Here is a 14,884-nt window from a genome sequence, read left to right as displayed (position 1 = left end):
AGGAGATGGCGGCCATTTATAAAAGGTTTCAGCCAATAGATGTGCTTGTGTTGTAAAATGACAGTCACGGCTCTGCCCTAGGACAAGATGGCTGCTGCGGCATCTCGTGCTCCGTAGAAAGGGTAGGGAAGTGAAGAAATAACTTTTGTTGATCGGCGGGAGTTTGTTTTGGGCAGCATGAATAGCGTTGGCGAGGAATGCACGGATATGAAGCGGGAGTATGACCAGTGCTTCAATCGGTGGTTCGCGGAGAAGTTTTTAAAGGGAGAAGGTAGCGGCGATCCGTGCACGGAACTCTTCAGACGGTATAGAGAATGTGTTCAGGTGGGTAAGACGCTCAGTGTATTGTTAATGAAAGGGATATTTTATGGCAGCACACTAACACACCACTAACACACCCCTTTCCTTTATACAGAAAGCCATTAAAGACAAGGACATCCCGGTGGACGGCGTGGACTTTATGGGCCCTAGTAAATCGAAAACAGAAGCCGACGGCTCCTCCTGACCCAACGCTGGCCCCTTAACGTCATATCCGCTGCACGCCCGGAAACGGGAATTACTTTTATATTAAATTATGTGGACGTTTTTGGGCGTTAAGGTTGAGCACATGGTAGCAAAGGTTAAAGTGATTTACAAGGGTCAGGAGGCGTGGTCTGTGAGGGGGTCTGCTGCTAAATGTTGAGGAGCAGATGGAGTGGGGTGTCTGGCCCGAAATATCTCAGTTCTATGCCCCTCTCCTGCACAGAAACATCCTTCTGCGATTATACTATCTCACTCTTCGTTTTACAATTCCTGTCAGTTATGTTCAGTCATCAAATGATTTCATTTGAATTTGTTCTTGGAATAATATGTCTCCATCAGAGACCAGACTACTGTATATCATGGAGCATGCTTCTAATAAACCTGCCGCAGTAGCATTCTTTATAAAGTTGCTGTCCCCAGCTTTCTGCTGCTAATGTGTAATATGCTAGAATGGCATTCATCAGATCAGTGCTTCTTACTGCAGTGATGTATATTGAATGTTAGAATGACACTGTGGGGTAATGTAGTTACATTGGTGCCAAATTGCACCAGAGCAGTTACGTGTAGCAATCAGATTATCACTGGTTTTTAGCTTGGGTTAAACTGATTTACCAAAACAAACTGGATTTTATTCAAATATTTGTCACACTTCCTATACATAATCTATATTTTGTGAAAACGAGATTAAGGTTATTAAAATCTATAAACCCCCACATATATATGTATATATTTGTCCTTCTGTGTCTTTTTAATTCTGCTTGCCAGAGTTTCTTTGCCTCTTTTAGCTCTTGCTGATGCTGTTGCTCTCAGTCACCATGCAAATATGGGAAAACAATTGTTTCTGCTAAATGACTATTCATTGGAATTGGAGCTAGAGGCTGTTACTACGATTGGCCCTGTGCTGTTCGAGAAAATTGCAACCTTAAAGGATAAGTAAACCTTAAAAATAAGTGAATGTAAAATGAATGAGGGTGCTATTCTAAGCACTTTTGCAAAGTACATTCATTATTTATTTTAAATACCAACATATTAAAGGATACATGTCCCATTAACATGAATGAATTTTGTTACAACAGCGACACCTGCTGGTCATTTTCCAACCAGTCTGACCACCAAGTAGTTAAAGGAAAACTATACCCCCGAACAATGTAGGTCTCTATAAAAAATATATTGCATAAAACAGCTCATAAGTAAAACCCTGCTTCATGTAAATAAACCATTTTCATAATAATATACTTTTTTAGTAGTAAAAAATAAGGGCCGTCCCCTGGGATCTAGGATTCACGGTGCACACAAACAAACCATACATCTTAGGTCACACGAGCCAATTAACAGTCTTTTGCTACCTACACTTACAGTTAGAGCTGCAGTATTTCTGGTCAGGTGATCTCTGAGGCAGCACACAGACCATCATGAAATAGTGGCTTGAGGCACTTAATATATAAATATATATACCAGTTTGGTGAGATTCTTTAATATGCTACTTAACATGATATAAACTATATGTTGCTTAAATATTTATTTTAAGGGCATAGTTTCCCTTTAAGGAAGTTTTCAGGAGATGTTCTTCTGCTTAGGAAAAAAATTAGAAACCTTTCCCAAATCTGTTCTACGCAGAAGAACATCAGAGCAACCCTTTTTCTTTCTCCTGACAACTTCCTTGAGTATTTGGTGGCAGGGTCGGACTGCCCCCACTGCCCTACTGTGATGCGCCGAGCATGAAGCCACACGCATGCGCAAACAATGCCATTCTGCACGCATGCGCGGCGCATAAAAAAAAAATCTTTTTTTTCAACCTGAATATCGGGACTTGGGGCAGCTGGGAAATTGACAAAATGTCTAGCCCCATGTCATATTTCAGTAATTGAATATAAAAAAAACTGTTTGCTCTTTTGAGAAATGGATTTCAGTGCACAATTCTGCTGGAGCAGCACTATTAACTGATTAATTTTGAAATTTTATTTTTTCCCATGACAGTATCCCTTTAAGTAGCATACTGGTATGTACATAGGATGTAGGTGATCCTTCTTAATATTGTATGTTTTCTGCTAGCTTGGAATATTTGATTTTAAAGGAGAACTAAATCCTAAAAATTAATATGGTTAAAATGCCATATTTTACATACTGAACTTATTGTACCAGTCTAAACATTCAGAATCTCAATAGCAGCAATTATCTAGGAATTCAAACATGTCATGGGGTGCGGTCACCATCTTGGACATGCTCAGTTGGCTCTGAAAAGCTAATCTTAGGGGTCGTCGCAAATTTACAAGCAGGGAATGAGGCTGACCTGTAATATGAGCTGATGCTACAACCTGGTTATTAAATTTTAATGCTAGTTACTCTGGTTTCTGTGCTGATGTAGTAATTATCTGTATTAATTACTAATCAGCCTTATTGTGACATTTATATTCTATGTATACTGAATATTGTGAGTGGATTCCTAAGGTCAGTAAGTGACAGCAGCACAGAGCATGTGCAGTGGATCAGCAGAAAAGAAGACGAGGAGCTACTGGGGCATCTTTGGAGACAAAGATCTTTACTAAAGGGTTGGGGTTGCCTTGGGCTGGTATAGAAACCCAAAACATAATGTACAATATTTCTACCCTACTTAGTTAGGCTTTAGTTCTCCTTTAATAGGGCAATATACCCACTATTCATAGGCTGAATCTACCTTTTGCCTATTGTTTTAAAAAATCTATGACTTGGGTTATTACTTCGGAACATTGAAGCTATTTGCATGCTTGGTTCTTGCAAGGTAAAAACTAGATTACCAGTATAACCCCCCCTCACTTCCCCCTTTATTGTGTCTTATGATGATTCTGCATGGGGGTGTATAACTGTCAAACCCATTGGCAGAGCCTTAGAAACCAATATTTGCACAATATTTAGTAATACCACTCATGTTGCTGGCATGCAAAAGGATACTTTGGGAGGGTGGTGGTATTAAGGGTTTGTCAGTTTCCTTAGTGGGTAAGGCATTACATTAGTGACTTAATTCTAGAAACACTATACTACAGGAAACTGAAAGGTTCAAGGTTAAGCTGGCCATACACATACCAATAATAAAGTTATGTACAAATTCTGGTGTTTGTATACTGGCCCTCTGATCCCAACTGTATGTACTATGAATGTTATGCAGTTCAATTTCATCTGAATATTGACCATGTTGGCCACTGCATGGTGAATCAGCAAATGAGGGTACCTCTTCACTGCTGTTTGATTATTTGGGCTATTTGCTTGAACAATCAGAAGAACATGGAAAGGCAGACATACCATGTACAGCTCCTGGCATAACTTCAGTCTGTCCAGCCTGTGAATGGCTGCTTTTTGTCTTCTCTAGATTTCAGTTGTTGTTGTTAGAAACTTGACATTTGTTTTTTTTTTTTTTCAAATTTAATATTGAATTCAAATTTATAACAAATCATGGATTGTTACAGAATTTAATTTGCAAAAAAAAATACCTCCAGAGGTTCTCCAGAGTTTAAGTTACTACAGAAGTTAACCAATAGCATGCAGTGTCAATTATTTTATTATAGAGATTTACAGAGCTTCTATTAACTGCAACACCTTGCAGGAAACAGTCTACTCTCCAATTTCCAATGATATACTGGTCAGTCCAGTTACCTCTCCAACAAGATTGGCAGCCAAATGGAACAGAAGCTGAAGGTAGAACTTCAATTCTATAGGGCAACTGTACACAGAAACTTGCAGCATGTAATGCAATAATCACCATTCATAATTGAAATCATTTTTCTTTATTGTTGAACTTTATAGTCTAGCTCAGGGGACCCCAACCTTTTTTACCAGTGAGCAACATTTCGATTTAAAAACAGTTGGGGAGCAACTCAAGCACAGAAAATGTTCCGGGATGGTGCCAAATAAGCACTGTGATAGAGTACTGTAACCCCTATGGGGACTGGGGGCCTACAGGAGACTGTTTGGCAGTACATATGGTTTTTATACAACCAGACCGTGCCTCCAAGTCTGGAATTGAAAAATAAGCCCCTGCTTTGAAGCTACTGGGAGCAACATCCAAGGGGTTGCAGAGCAACATGTTGCTCATGAGCTACTGTTTGGGGATCATTGGGACTATAGGGGGAATCAGCTTTTATAGCATACAACAAATCTCATGGTGTTGGAGGGCAAGATCAGATAAAATTGGACCCACAAATTCATCCATGTAGGTTTACCCTGTTCAAATTTGTTATATTCGTTCATACATTTCTCTTTTCATCAGAGTAAGATCAGGAACATCTGTTGTAAAAGCTGACTTTAATAAAGCTCAGAGTCTGCTCAGAAGTGCAATAGTATGCAAAGTGTAGCTGTCAGCTGCCCCTATATACAGAATGTGAAAAATGAAACATTGGACAAAAATAATCAATTGATGTCAGTATTATCTTAACAAATGACCCCCCCCCCCATTACCCCTTTAATAATATAACATGAATTTGTTTTGCAGACTTGCTATAAATGGTTATACAGTGTTAAAAACATTGATAAAGGAGTTTGCAGAGTATCATTTTGTGAATTACCCATTGCTAACAATATTTTAGAGCTACATTTTATTTTATAAACAGTTTTCTTTAGAGACTAGTACAAAAAAAAAAAAGGTTTCCAAAAACCCAATATAATGTACCCCCAAACAGGACTACCTTAGCAAAAGACAATTTCTTAAAAGGGAAAACATTTGTTACTAGTATATTGTAGATAGGAACATTAATGGAAAATATAACCAAGCAGGATCTGCTTAGAAACACCAAAAACTCAAAATAGTGACATTGTCCTCTTAAAACATTCCAGAGACAAATAATCCCACACAGCTTACTCTTGTAGACAGGAAATATTTTATTTAAACAACCACAATTGTGGCAGAAGCTCTGAAGGAATTTACAGCCATAAGTACAGAAGCGTGATCCCTAAATTCCATTTGGGTCCACAAACACTGGTCCGACAGACTGTCACCACACTTAATGTTCTGACTCTTCATATCCATTGGGAAGAGCATTTACATGAGCATTGTGGAACAGACTCTTCTGTCCATCTCCCCATGGAAATTTCTGGTGGGGGAAGAAAAGAAAAAAGTTATATCAGTAAAAAGTATGTGGCTTTTACCATGGTACATAGTGGTGTAAAGCAGAAGCCCTTTAAAATGTTCAAACCCTTCCACTGTGTAGGTACTATTCTAGATGTTTAACAAGAGCTGAATGATTGTGGGTTGGCACTGCTGGTTTAGCTTGCCAAGCAGCTATTGCTGGGCAACACCCTTTGCAAGTATGACACAATGCAGATTTCAGCTCTTTTGCAGTTAGCGATTTCCTGGTTTTAAGATCACTTTTGTAAACACATTGCTAGGCAATACTTTAATGTAGCTGTAGTTTATCAGCAGGCTGTTGCTTCGCTTGCTGAAAATGGATAATCAACATCACTGGTAGAGGTAAGGTTAAAGGGTTGGTTAACCTCCAGTATATTGTAGAATGGCCAATTCTATGCAACTTTTTAATTGATCTTCATTCAGTAGGCCTATGGAGACCCATTTGATATTGGCTGCCAATGAAGGGCGTTTTAAAGGACAAAAAAAAACACGAATTGACTGGGGAGTGGGTTCCCTAGTGCATTTGTACTTTACGCTGCCTGCCTAGGAAAGCATTCACTGGAAAAAGGTGGTAAAATGGTTGCACGGCACTGGCTAGGAAGAAACCAGGGCTACATTTTTTTCTAACGATCCAAGGCAAAAAGTCATTCATTTTATGCACCAAGGTGTGCCCAACAAACTGCCCCCAATCACCACACCTATAAGGGTTAAAAAGTCTCCTCTCTAATCTGTATGCAGCTTTGCGTTGAATGTTATTTTAAAAGAGAATTCAATGTCACAAGCAGTGCACACACTAAATATTTGACCAAACTGTCAAATAAAAATGGACTAATTTGTGTATAAAGAGAGATTACTAGGGGTATTTGCAGATTACACTCTGCAGCTCAAAAACCTGCCATTTTAGTTGCTGCTGCTTGAAGAGCCCTAAATGTTTGAGCCCAGCAGCATTATTACTGGTAAAAACTACTATACTTAGTAATAAATAAAATTAAAGATTAAAACAGTGCCCCTATACTGAATTAAAATACCCAGTGCACCCATCTGAGCAGCGGCAGATGCACATCAACCAATCACTATACTGCACACGTGCCTGCACTGTAGGATGCTCAGGTAATTTGATTCAACCCTAGAGGCACAGCTTCTTTAAAGGGGTTGTTCATCTTCTTTATCATTTACAATTGTTTTTCATATAGCTTTTTACTCGGCAGTTTGCAATTTCAGCAATCTTGTTGCTAGGGTTAAAATGATCCTAGCAACCATGCATTGATTTGAATAATATACTAAAACATGAGAGGGCCTGAATAGAAAGGCTACATTTTTGTAGCATTTATTTATAGAAGGGGTCAGTGACCCCCATTAGAAAGTGTCGGAAGAGGAAGACAAATAATTAAAAACCTATAAAAAATAAATAAAAACAATGGAGACCAGTTGAAAAGTTGCTTAGAATCAGCCATTCTATAACATACTGAAAGTTAAAGAAACAGTTCAGTGTAAAAATAAAACCTGGGTAAATAAGCTGTGCAAAATAAAAAATGTTTCTAATATAGTAATGTAAAAAAATGTAATGTATAAAGAATGGGAGTGACTGGATGTCGAACACAACAGAACCACAACTTCCTGCTTTTCAGCTCTCTAACTGAGTTAGTCAGTGACTTGAAGGGGGATCACATGGGACATAACTGTTCAGTGAGTTTGCAATTAGCATGCAGCTCAGATTCAAAAGCAAACAGTAATGACCCATGTGGCCCCCTCAAGTCACTGATTGGTTACTGCCTGGTAACCGATCAATGTAAACCAAGAGAGCTGAAAAGCAGGAAGTAGTATTCTGTTCTGTTATATTATTAGACATCCAGTAACTCCAGGCTTTTTAGTTTGGCTATTTTTATTTTGCACAGCCTATTTACCCAGTTTTTGTTTTTACACTAAACAATTCCTTTAAAGGAAAAGTAAACCCCCAAATTTATGAAACCCCTACCCTCCATTGTCCCCCCCCACCCACACACAGGTGTTAATGCCCCCAAGTCTTTAATTACCCCTCAATGCAGAGTCAGCACAGCAGATCTCACAGGCGCCATTTTCACCGCTTCGGGAATCTTCGGGTCCCTTCTGCAATTTCCGAGGCTTGTCGGCGCATGCGCAGTTGTTCTGGACCGGAAAATTGCTACAAGTGCACTGCTTAATTACTGAAGACTCCCGAAGCGGTGAAGATAGCGCCCGTGAGCTCCAATGTGCTGACTTTGCATCGAGGGGTAATTGAAGACTTAGGGGGCATTTACAGGTATGAACACGTGTGTGTGTGTGGGGGGGGGGGACTATGGATGGCAGGGGTTTTCATTAGTTTGAGGTTTTAGTTCTCCTTTAAGACAGGACCTTGGATTCCATTCCAAAATGGTTTGACTCATTTGTCTTTGCTTAACTAGTCTGACACACCAAGTATTTAACCTTTAATTCTCATTGTGACCAGAACATGCCACTTGCTGACTGACTAGACCATTAGCAAATGATACATTACCACATGGGGGGGGGGTATAGTTACAAAAGATGTAGCAATACAGCACGTTTCATGCCTCACCTTTGAGCGGATTCTCAAGTGCTCGTATGGAACAAACTCGGGTCTCTCTTCGGAATGGTGTTGCATCTTCAAGTAGACATTCAACATACAGACTGCGACCCCGGGTAAAGCAACAACGGCGGACAAGATCTTCCAGGTGCGAACTGAGGAAACAGAATTGATGGAATAAGAGCGCGTGTAGCAGTGTATGATCAGCATAAAGATAATTCTACAGCATATAATAACCGCAGCCACTGACAGCAATAAAGACCTCAGCGCGGCCCAGGACAAGTGAAGGTGACCTCCAATAACATGGCTGTTAAGACTGGCTCAGGACAACAACCACATCATTTACCTGCTCCGGCATGTTCTTGCTCTGCAGCTGCTGCGGAAAAAAGTCTCCCGCGGATGGGCAATGAACCGCGAAGAATTCCTGAGAGCCTTCCTAAAGCAGCCATAATGTCCGTGAAGTCTGTGCAGAAACGGACGTGACGCTCCTAAAATAAATGGAAATGGGTGTGACATGCGCATGCGCATTGACGTCACGCGGAACAGTAGATTACGCATGCGTTAGCTGTATAATTGAAGTAGCTCTTTATGCGCTTGGCCAAGGCGGAAACAATGAGCAATAGGTGATCAGGTCACTGAGTGATGCCTTCTGCTTGCTAACAAAAAGATTGTCATTTAGGTGAGACAAAGCCTGTAACGTGTAACAAATAAATATGACAAGAGCTGTGAAGAGAGGCACTGGCTGTATGGCCAATTCATCTGCTCTATATGGCTGCAAAACACCATGACTTTCAACATTTGTTGATGGCCTGTACCATTTTTGAGGTTATAGGACAGTTTCAAAATTACATGCACTTGCATATTTACTTGAATTACTTAGACAGGGCTTTATACTTTTTGAAATTGGCCTTAGGTGTGCATCCACAATCTCCCCTAGTGTTATAGGACAGTGAGACATGAATGTTTGTCCCTGGACATTGGAATCACAATAAATAAGATTTAGTTTAAAAGGTTAAGTTTCCTTGTTAGAAAACAAATTGCATTAAAGGACCAGTAACATCAAAAGTTTTTTTAAAAAAATTTGTTAGAATACAACGAAAAACAAACACCAAGACAAATTAAATTTTAAAATAGCAAAACCTTTATTAAGAAATAACTTACAGAAACTCCGCTTCCCCTCCTCTTCAGAAAAGGTAACAGAGCGACCATCCATCCTGCAGCGCTCGATTTCTCCTCCCTGGCTATTCTACTGACAGTGTGTCCTCTGCACCCATCTCCTTCTCCAGCTCCTCTTAATTCTCCTCCCAGGAGCAGCAGTAGGAAGGCGATGTCGGCGGGCTCCCCATTTTCTCCACATGAGGTGCAGGAGGGTAGAGGAGGGCAGCGCGTCATTCCGGCCTGGCAACAGAAGGTGTGCAGACAGGGTTGCCACCTTTTCTGAAAAATAATACTGGCCTTCCTATATATTTATCTTTTTTCCCTATTAATAACATTGGGATGAACCATAAATTTTTACCAGCCAGGTGGCAACCTTACGCGCAGACACCAACGTGCAGCCTGCAGGGGGCGCCGGACTGGTGCCGATACCTCTTCCTGCGCTGCCTTAACAGATTTAATTCACCTCAATAGCTTTAGGCTTTAGCGCATAGTCCCCACACTGCCCAGTGACACGGCATTCTCTACACTGAGCCCAGCTCTCCCTCCCCCACCCCACCCCAGTTATGGCCTAGTACTGGACTGTGCAACGCTGTCCTGACAGAAGCCATTAAATTTGTTAAGGCGTGGATCTTGGAACAGATCTTGCGAGAATAGGAGCAAACAGAAGTAGAACAGGCTCCGCCAACTGACTGTAGCGAAGGACGCATAATGTACTGGCAGCGCAGGAAGAAGTATCGGCACCGAGAGCTGGAGAAGGAGATGGGGGCAGAGGACATGCTGTCAGTAGAATAGCCAGGGAGGAGAAATTAAGCACCGCAGGATGGATTGTCGCCCTGTCGCCTTTTCTAAAGAGGAGGGGAAGCGGAGTTTCTGTAAGTTATTTCTAAATAAAGGCTTTGCATTTTAAAATTTAATTTGTCTTGTGTTTTTTTTTCGTTGTATTGTAACTAATTTTTTTAAAATCTTTTTTGATGTTACTGGTCCTTTAACAAGTACATCATACAAAAAGCCATTAATAGCCTATTAAATAAATCTTTTCCTTCCATCTTTGCTTTTTTGCCATTTCAGCTTGGCACCACAATCCTTCTGCTTAGTTCAGGTGGCTTGATGAATGGTTATGTTTCCTTGGGTATCTGATGCTTCATTATATCCATGTGCCATATTTAGAAGTAAAAAGATTTGGGGAGCAAAACAAGCATACAAAATGCTCCTGGGTGGCAAAAAGTAAGTTCTGTGATTGGCCGTTTTTTTTTAATGCAATTAAAACTTGTCTTCATGCCAGGATTTCAAAAATAAGCTCCTGCTTTGAGGTCACTGTGAGCTTGCTCACAAGCCACTGGTTGGACAACCCCTTTAAGATTTCTTAGAGGAGAACTAGATCTTAACAAATAATTAGGGCAAAAATGCTGTATATTATGGGGTTCTATACCAGCCCAAGGCGATGACAGCACTTCAGCAGTGGAGATCTGTGACTCCGAGGTGCCCGCACTAGTTTCCCATCTTCTTTTCTGTTAATACTCAGCACATCCTCTGTGCTGTGGTCAGTTACCTGAGCTAAGGTATTGACTTACAGTATAAAAACAATACTATGCTGGTTATTAACAATTCAGATTCTCATTACTTGGCAGCTCTGAAACCAGCACAATTTGTATCAGAATTAATAAACAGTCCTTTATCATCAGCTTATATTCCATACCAGCATCATTTTCTGCATGCCCAGAGCTCACTGAGCATGTGAGTGTCACTGACATTCCTAACAAAATCCAAGATGGTGAGCTCCTGTACACAACTTTGAAGGCCTGTATCATTACTGCGACAGAGGTGCTGAACCTTTAGGCTAGTGCTGTAAACATACTGTAATATATGGCATTTCTACCCATACTCATTCTAGGACTTAGTTCTATTTTTAAAGTCAGCCCAGTAAAGTCGCTGCTGCCAGGGCCTGATTTACATAGAGGGCGCCCCTAGGCCCACTGAGTTTGTCGCCCCTGTCCCCTCCCCTTTATTCGTGCAAATTTTCATCATCAATGGGGAAATTTGAAAAATGATTGATTGTATCTCCAGCGCATTCCCAGTGTTTTTGAACCAATGTGGGTGTGGTTGGGCAGCAAGCCGCCCCCCTAAAATCCTGCCACCCTAGGCCCGGGCCTAGGTGGCCTTTCCACAAATCCGGGCCTGGCTGCTGCAAAGTCTTTTCTTGACACATGAAATGGACCAGACTTAAACTGATGCTGGTAGTTCTTCTTTCATATAATCATGGGAATGCTGTATATTCTGTGTATAAAGCTTGGATGGTATACATTTCTTGAGCTCTTTTGAGGCATCAAACCTTAAAGAAGATGCTAGCACATGTTAATGTTATGCTAATGTCTGTTTATGTGTTGACTACATCCATAACTGTGGCCACAGATGTTTGCATGTAGACTAAAAAAACAATCCCTTACAGGCAGGTTACAGGGGGGGGGGCGTTGTAATTGATTAAATACATTTTTTACTGGTATACTCTGATCCATTTCTTCCAAAAAAGTTGAGATGCTCTAAGAAGATAAGTAGAGACACCTACATTTATGAGAATATTCTGTTATATGTAGCATGCATTTGTACACTGATTTATTTAGCTTTCTGCTGACTTTTTCTAGTAACTCAGAAACTTTCCCCCATCAGTTGACTGGGTTTTCAATTTGGCATTCTCCCTTTAAAGGCTTTAGATCAAACTGTAGCCCTATGCAGAGACTGGAATCACAGGGTCGGACTGGAGCATTCGGGCTCCGCGCACATGCATGCCATACATACATGCGTGCCAGCATGCGGCAATGGTTGCCACCTTTTCTGGAAAAAAATACTGGCCTTCCTATATATTTTTAATTTTTCCCTATTAATAACATTGGGATCAACCATCATTTTTATCGGCCAGGCCGGTAAAATACCGGCCAGATGGCAACCCTACATGCGGCTCGCATTTCCAAACACCGAGACACTGCGCCACATATCATTTTTTGGGGGGCAGCCGATTGGGGAACAGGTCTGGCCCAACCCGATTTCTCATACTACTGATGCCTTTACAGTAAAATAAAAATTGCCTTATGCATAGATTTCATGCTGTTATAGACCTGTTTCCAGTGTTGATGTTGCACTCAGCTGTCCATATGAAATGTGAGTGATATTGATCCTCACCATTTCTTGTTGTGGAAAGTACTCCAGGCTGAACTGCTTCTCTAGGATCACTGAATTGTAACAGCTATTTTGTTTTCCAGCCCTCTTCCCCTGACAGTCTTCATTTCCTTGCTGAGAATACATCACAAAGTACAGAGCATTGGGGGATATATTTAGATTAATAAAAAGCACTCTTTATTTTTCATATAAGAAACATTGTTGTGCACAAAACAGGGACCATATTCTTTACACATTTCATGGCTTTGTTTTGTGGCTTGTACTGGTTCTGTGCATAGTAGCACCTCCAGTACTTCACTATAATAACTGTGATGTTGGAAGGAAACATGGTGCAAGCCTAGTCACTGTCATGGATAGCTCTAATAGCATTCTGCATCCTTCAAAATTATCTGAGGAATTGAATGCTTTAAAGGACCAGTAACATAAAAAAAAGTTTGTTTCTACTTAACGGAAAAAAAAACACCAAGACACTTTTAACTTTAAATTTGCAAAGTCTTTATTAAGTTAATAACTTACCTATTCTCCGCTTGCGGAACGGCGACAAGGCAACAATCCATCGTGTGGTGCTCGATTTCTCCTACATGTCTTCTATAGGAGATAGCCAGGGAGGAGAAATCGAGCGCCGCACGATGGATCGTTTGCCCTGTCGCCGTTCCGCAAGCGGAGAATAGGTAAGTTATTTCTTAATAAAGACTTTGCAAATTTAAAGTTAAAAGTGTCTTGGTGTTTTTTTTCTCGTTATAATGTATTTGTACAATATGGCACCCCTTTTTGATCATAAACTTTTTGGGCATTCATAAATTTTAGAACATACTTTCTGACAAAATTGGTTAATTTGTCTTTCTAGTCCAAACTCACAAACTGCAAATCTTTGTTGAAATTTGTGTGTTTTTTTATTGACTGCATTTTAAATGACCTGTTCTAGGGTACATAGTTTAAAAAGTGATATGCATAGTATTACAAAATGATCTGGCGTGTAAAATAAAAATTAAAACATTGCACACAAAATACACAACACAGAATGCAATAAAACCATTAGAAATCTAATTTTAAAATTATAGCAATAAAATATTTTGAAGAGTGAGATTAGTTAAAAATCACCTACCCTTGCTGTGCAGTGTACATTTTACAGGTAAAGACAAGCATTCAATAGCGGCGCAGAACTTGAAGAGGTTGTGTACATTCCAAACACTTTTTTTCCTTTCAGCTTGTTTAGGTACACTATAAATAAAGACCTTTTTCAGTTTCTTTAATTCTTTTTTTATCTAATATGTAAGTTTTATTTATCACCTCCTGTGTCTCCCAAGAACAGTTCTGTGAAGGGAGGTCACCAACTTTGCAAGCTGTTCTAAATTGATACATTATCTTTGACTTTATTGAGCTGATAAAGCATTTAATTAAAGGCTGTTATAATTGATACAATAGTTGCTAATATTCCACAGATGTTGCTGAGAAATGTATCAACCAATGTAGCAAATTGTAACAGTTCAGAATCTACACCTGGATTCATTCTAATTGAAATTTAGAACATTTTTAGAAAAATTAATGAATCTTTATTTCTGAAAACAAGTGTTTGCTTTTCTTGTCAATGTGTGTGTGCTGTAAGTGTGTAAGAGCCTTTCCAAAAACTTGTGTTAGTGTAAAAAGTTTGTTTATGTGTGTGTTGCCCCGATCACACAATGAGTCTCATTCCCCACGCTTCTCTCTGCCTTAAAAAATAGACAATAATAATGAAATATGTTTTATGTTTACCAGGTTTCCAAGCTGATTCCTGTGCTTAATTTGTTAATCCTGATAAATTGCGATATACTGTAAATGAATATGAGATGTCAGTAGTAAAATGAATAAACCTGAGGCTCTATCAATTAATAGATAACTCATTACTAAATAAAAATAGCACACAGCTTAGAAACCTGTATCTCAGAAACAAATCTGCACAGAATGCAAAAAATACATTAGAAAACCAATAAATCAATACTTGGTAGGTAGGCCTACTTTGATATATGTTTACTTTGTTTTGCCATGCAATGCAATCCATACTCCTGCTATAAGGATCATTGAAAGTGGGTAGGTTTCAATACATTTGGTGATCCAAATTAGGAAAAGGTCTATTATATGGAAAATGCCAGCATTCCACATGTTGGATCCAATACTTGTGTCAAGTGGGTTTTACAGCATTACAATTTCACCCAAACATTATAAAACTTTATAAATAAAAGACTCTAGCACATTACAAACTATACATTCTATTACTAAACATTACTACGTGGATGCTTTATAAATATTTACCAGACATTTAATTCCATTCAGATGATAAAAAGTCTGAAGCTTCAAAAATTGACTCAAGAAACCTTTTTAAATATTATAAGTCACCCTTA

At 39.6% G+C, this 14,884-nt stretch overlaps 2 protein-coding genes across 2 annotated transcripts; one reads left to right on the top strand and one right to left on the bottom strand.

The window, feature by feature from the left end:
• Positions 1-55: 55 nt before the first annotated feature.
• triap1.L (TP53 regulated inhibitor of apoptosis 1 L homeolog) lies at positions 56-1,239 on the top strand. The gene is given in 2 exon segments (NM_001093465.1): positions 56-324; positions 416-1,239. Coding segments are annotated over 2 exon segments (237 nt in total). The 5' UTR covers positions 56-177; the 3' UTR covers positions 506-1,239.
• A 4,116-nt stretch (positions 1,240-5,355) lies between these two features.
• On the bottom strand, positions 5,356-8,644 carry cox6a1.L (cytochrome c oxidase subunit 6A1 L homeolog). The gene is made up of 3 exons (NM_001096153.1): positions 8,524-8,644; positions 8,190-8,332; positions 5,356-5,582 (listed from the first exon to the last, which is right to left on the bottom strand). The coding sequence occupies exons 1-3, from the start codon at positions 8,624-8,626 to the stop codon at positions 5,493-5,495; spliced, it is 336 nt and encodes a 111-aa protein (NP_001089622.1). The 5' UTR covers positions 8,627-8,644; the 3' UTR covers positions 5,356-5,492.
• Positions 8,645-14,884: the final 6,240 nt, after the last annotated feature.

This window comes from Xenopus laevis, chromosome 1L (assembly GCF_017654675.1).
Source record: "Xenopus laevis strain J_2021 chromosome 1L, Xenopus_laevis_v10.1, whole genome shotgun sequence".
NCBI lineage: Eukaryota > Metazoa > Chordata > Amphibia > Anura > Pipidae > Xenopus > Xenopus laevis.
Note: the sequence above shows the minus strand (reverse complement) of the source record. Positions and strands in the feature narration are given on the sequence as shown.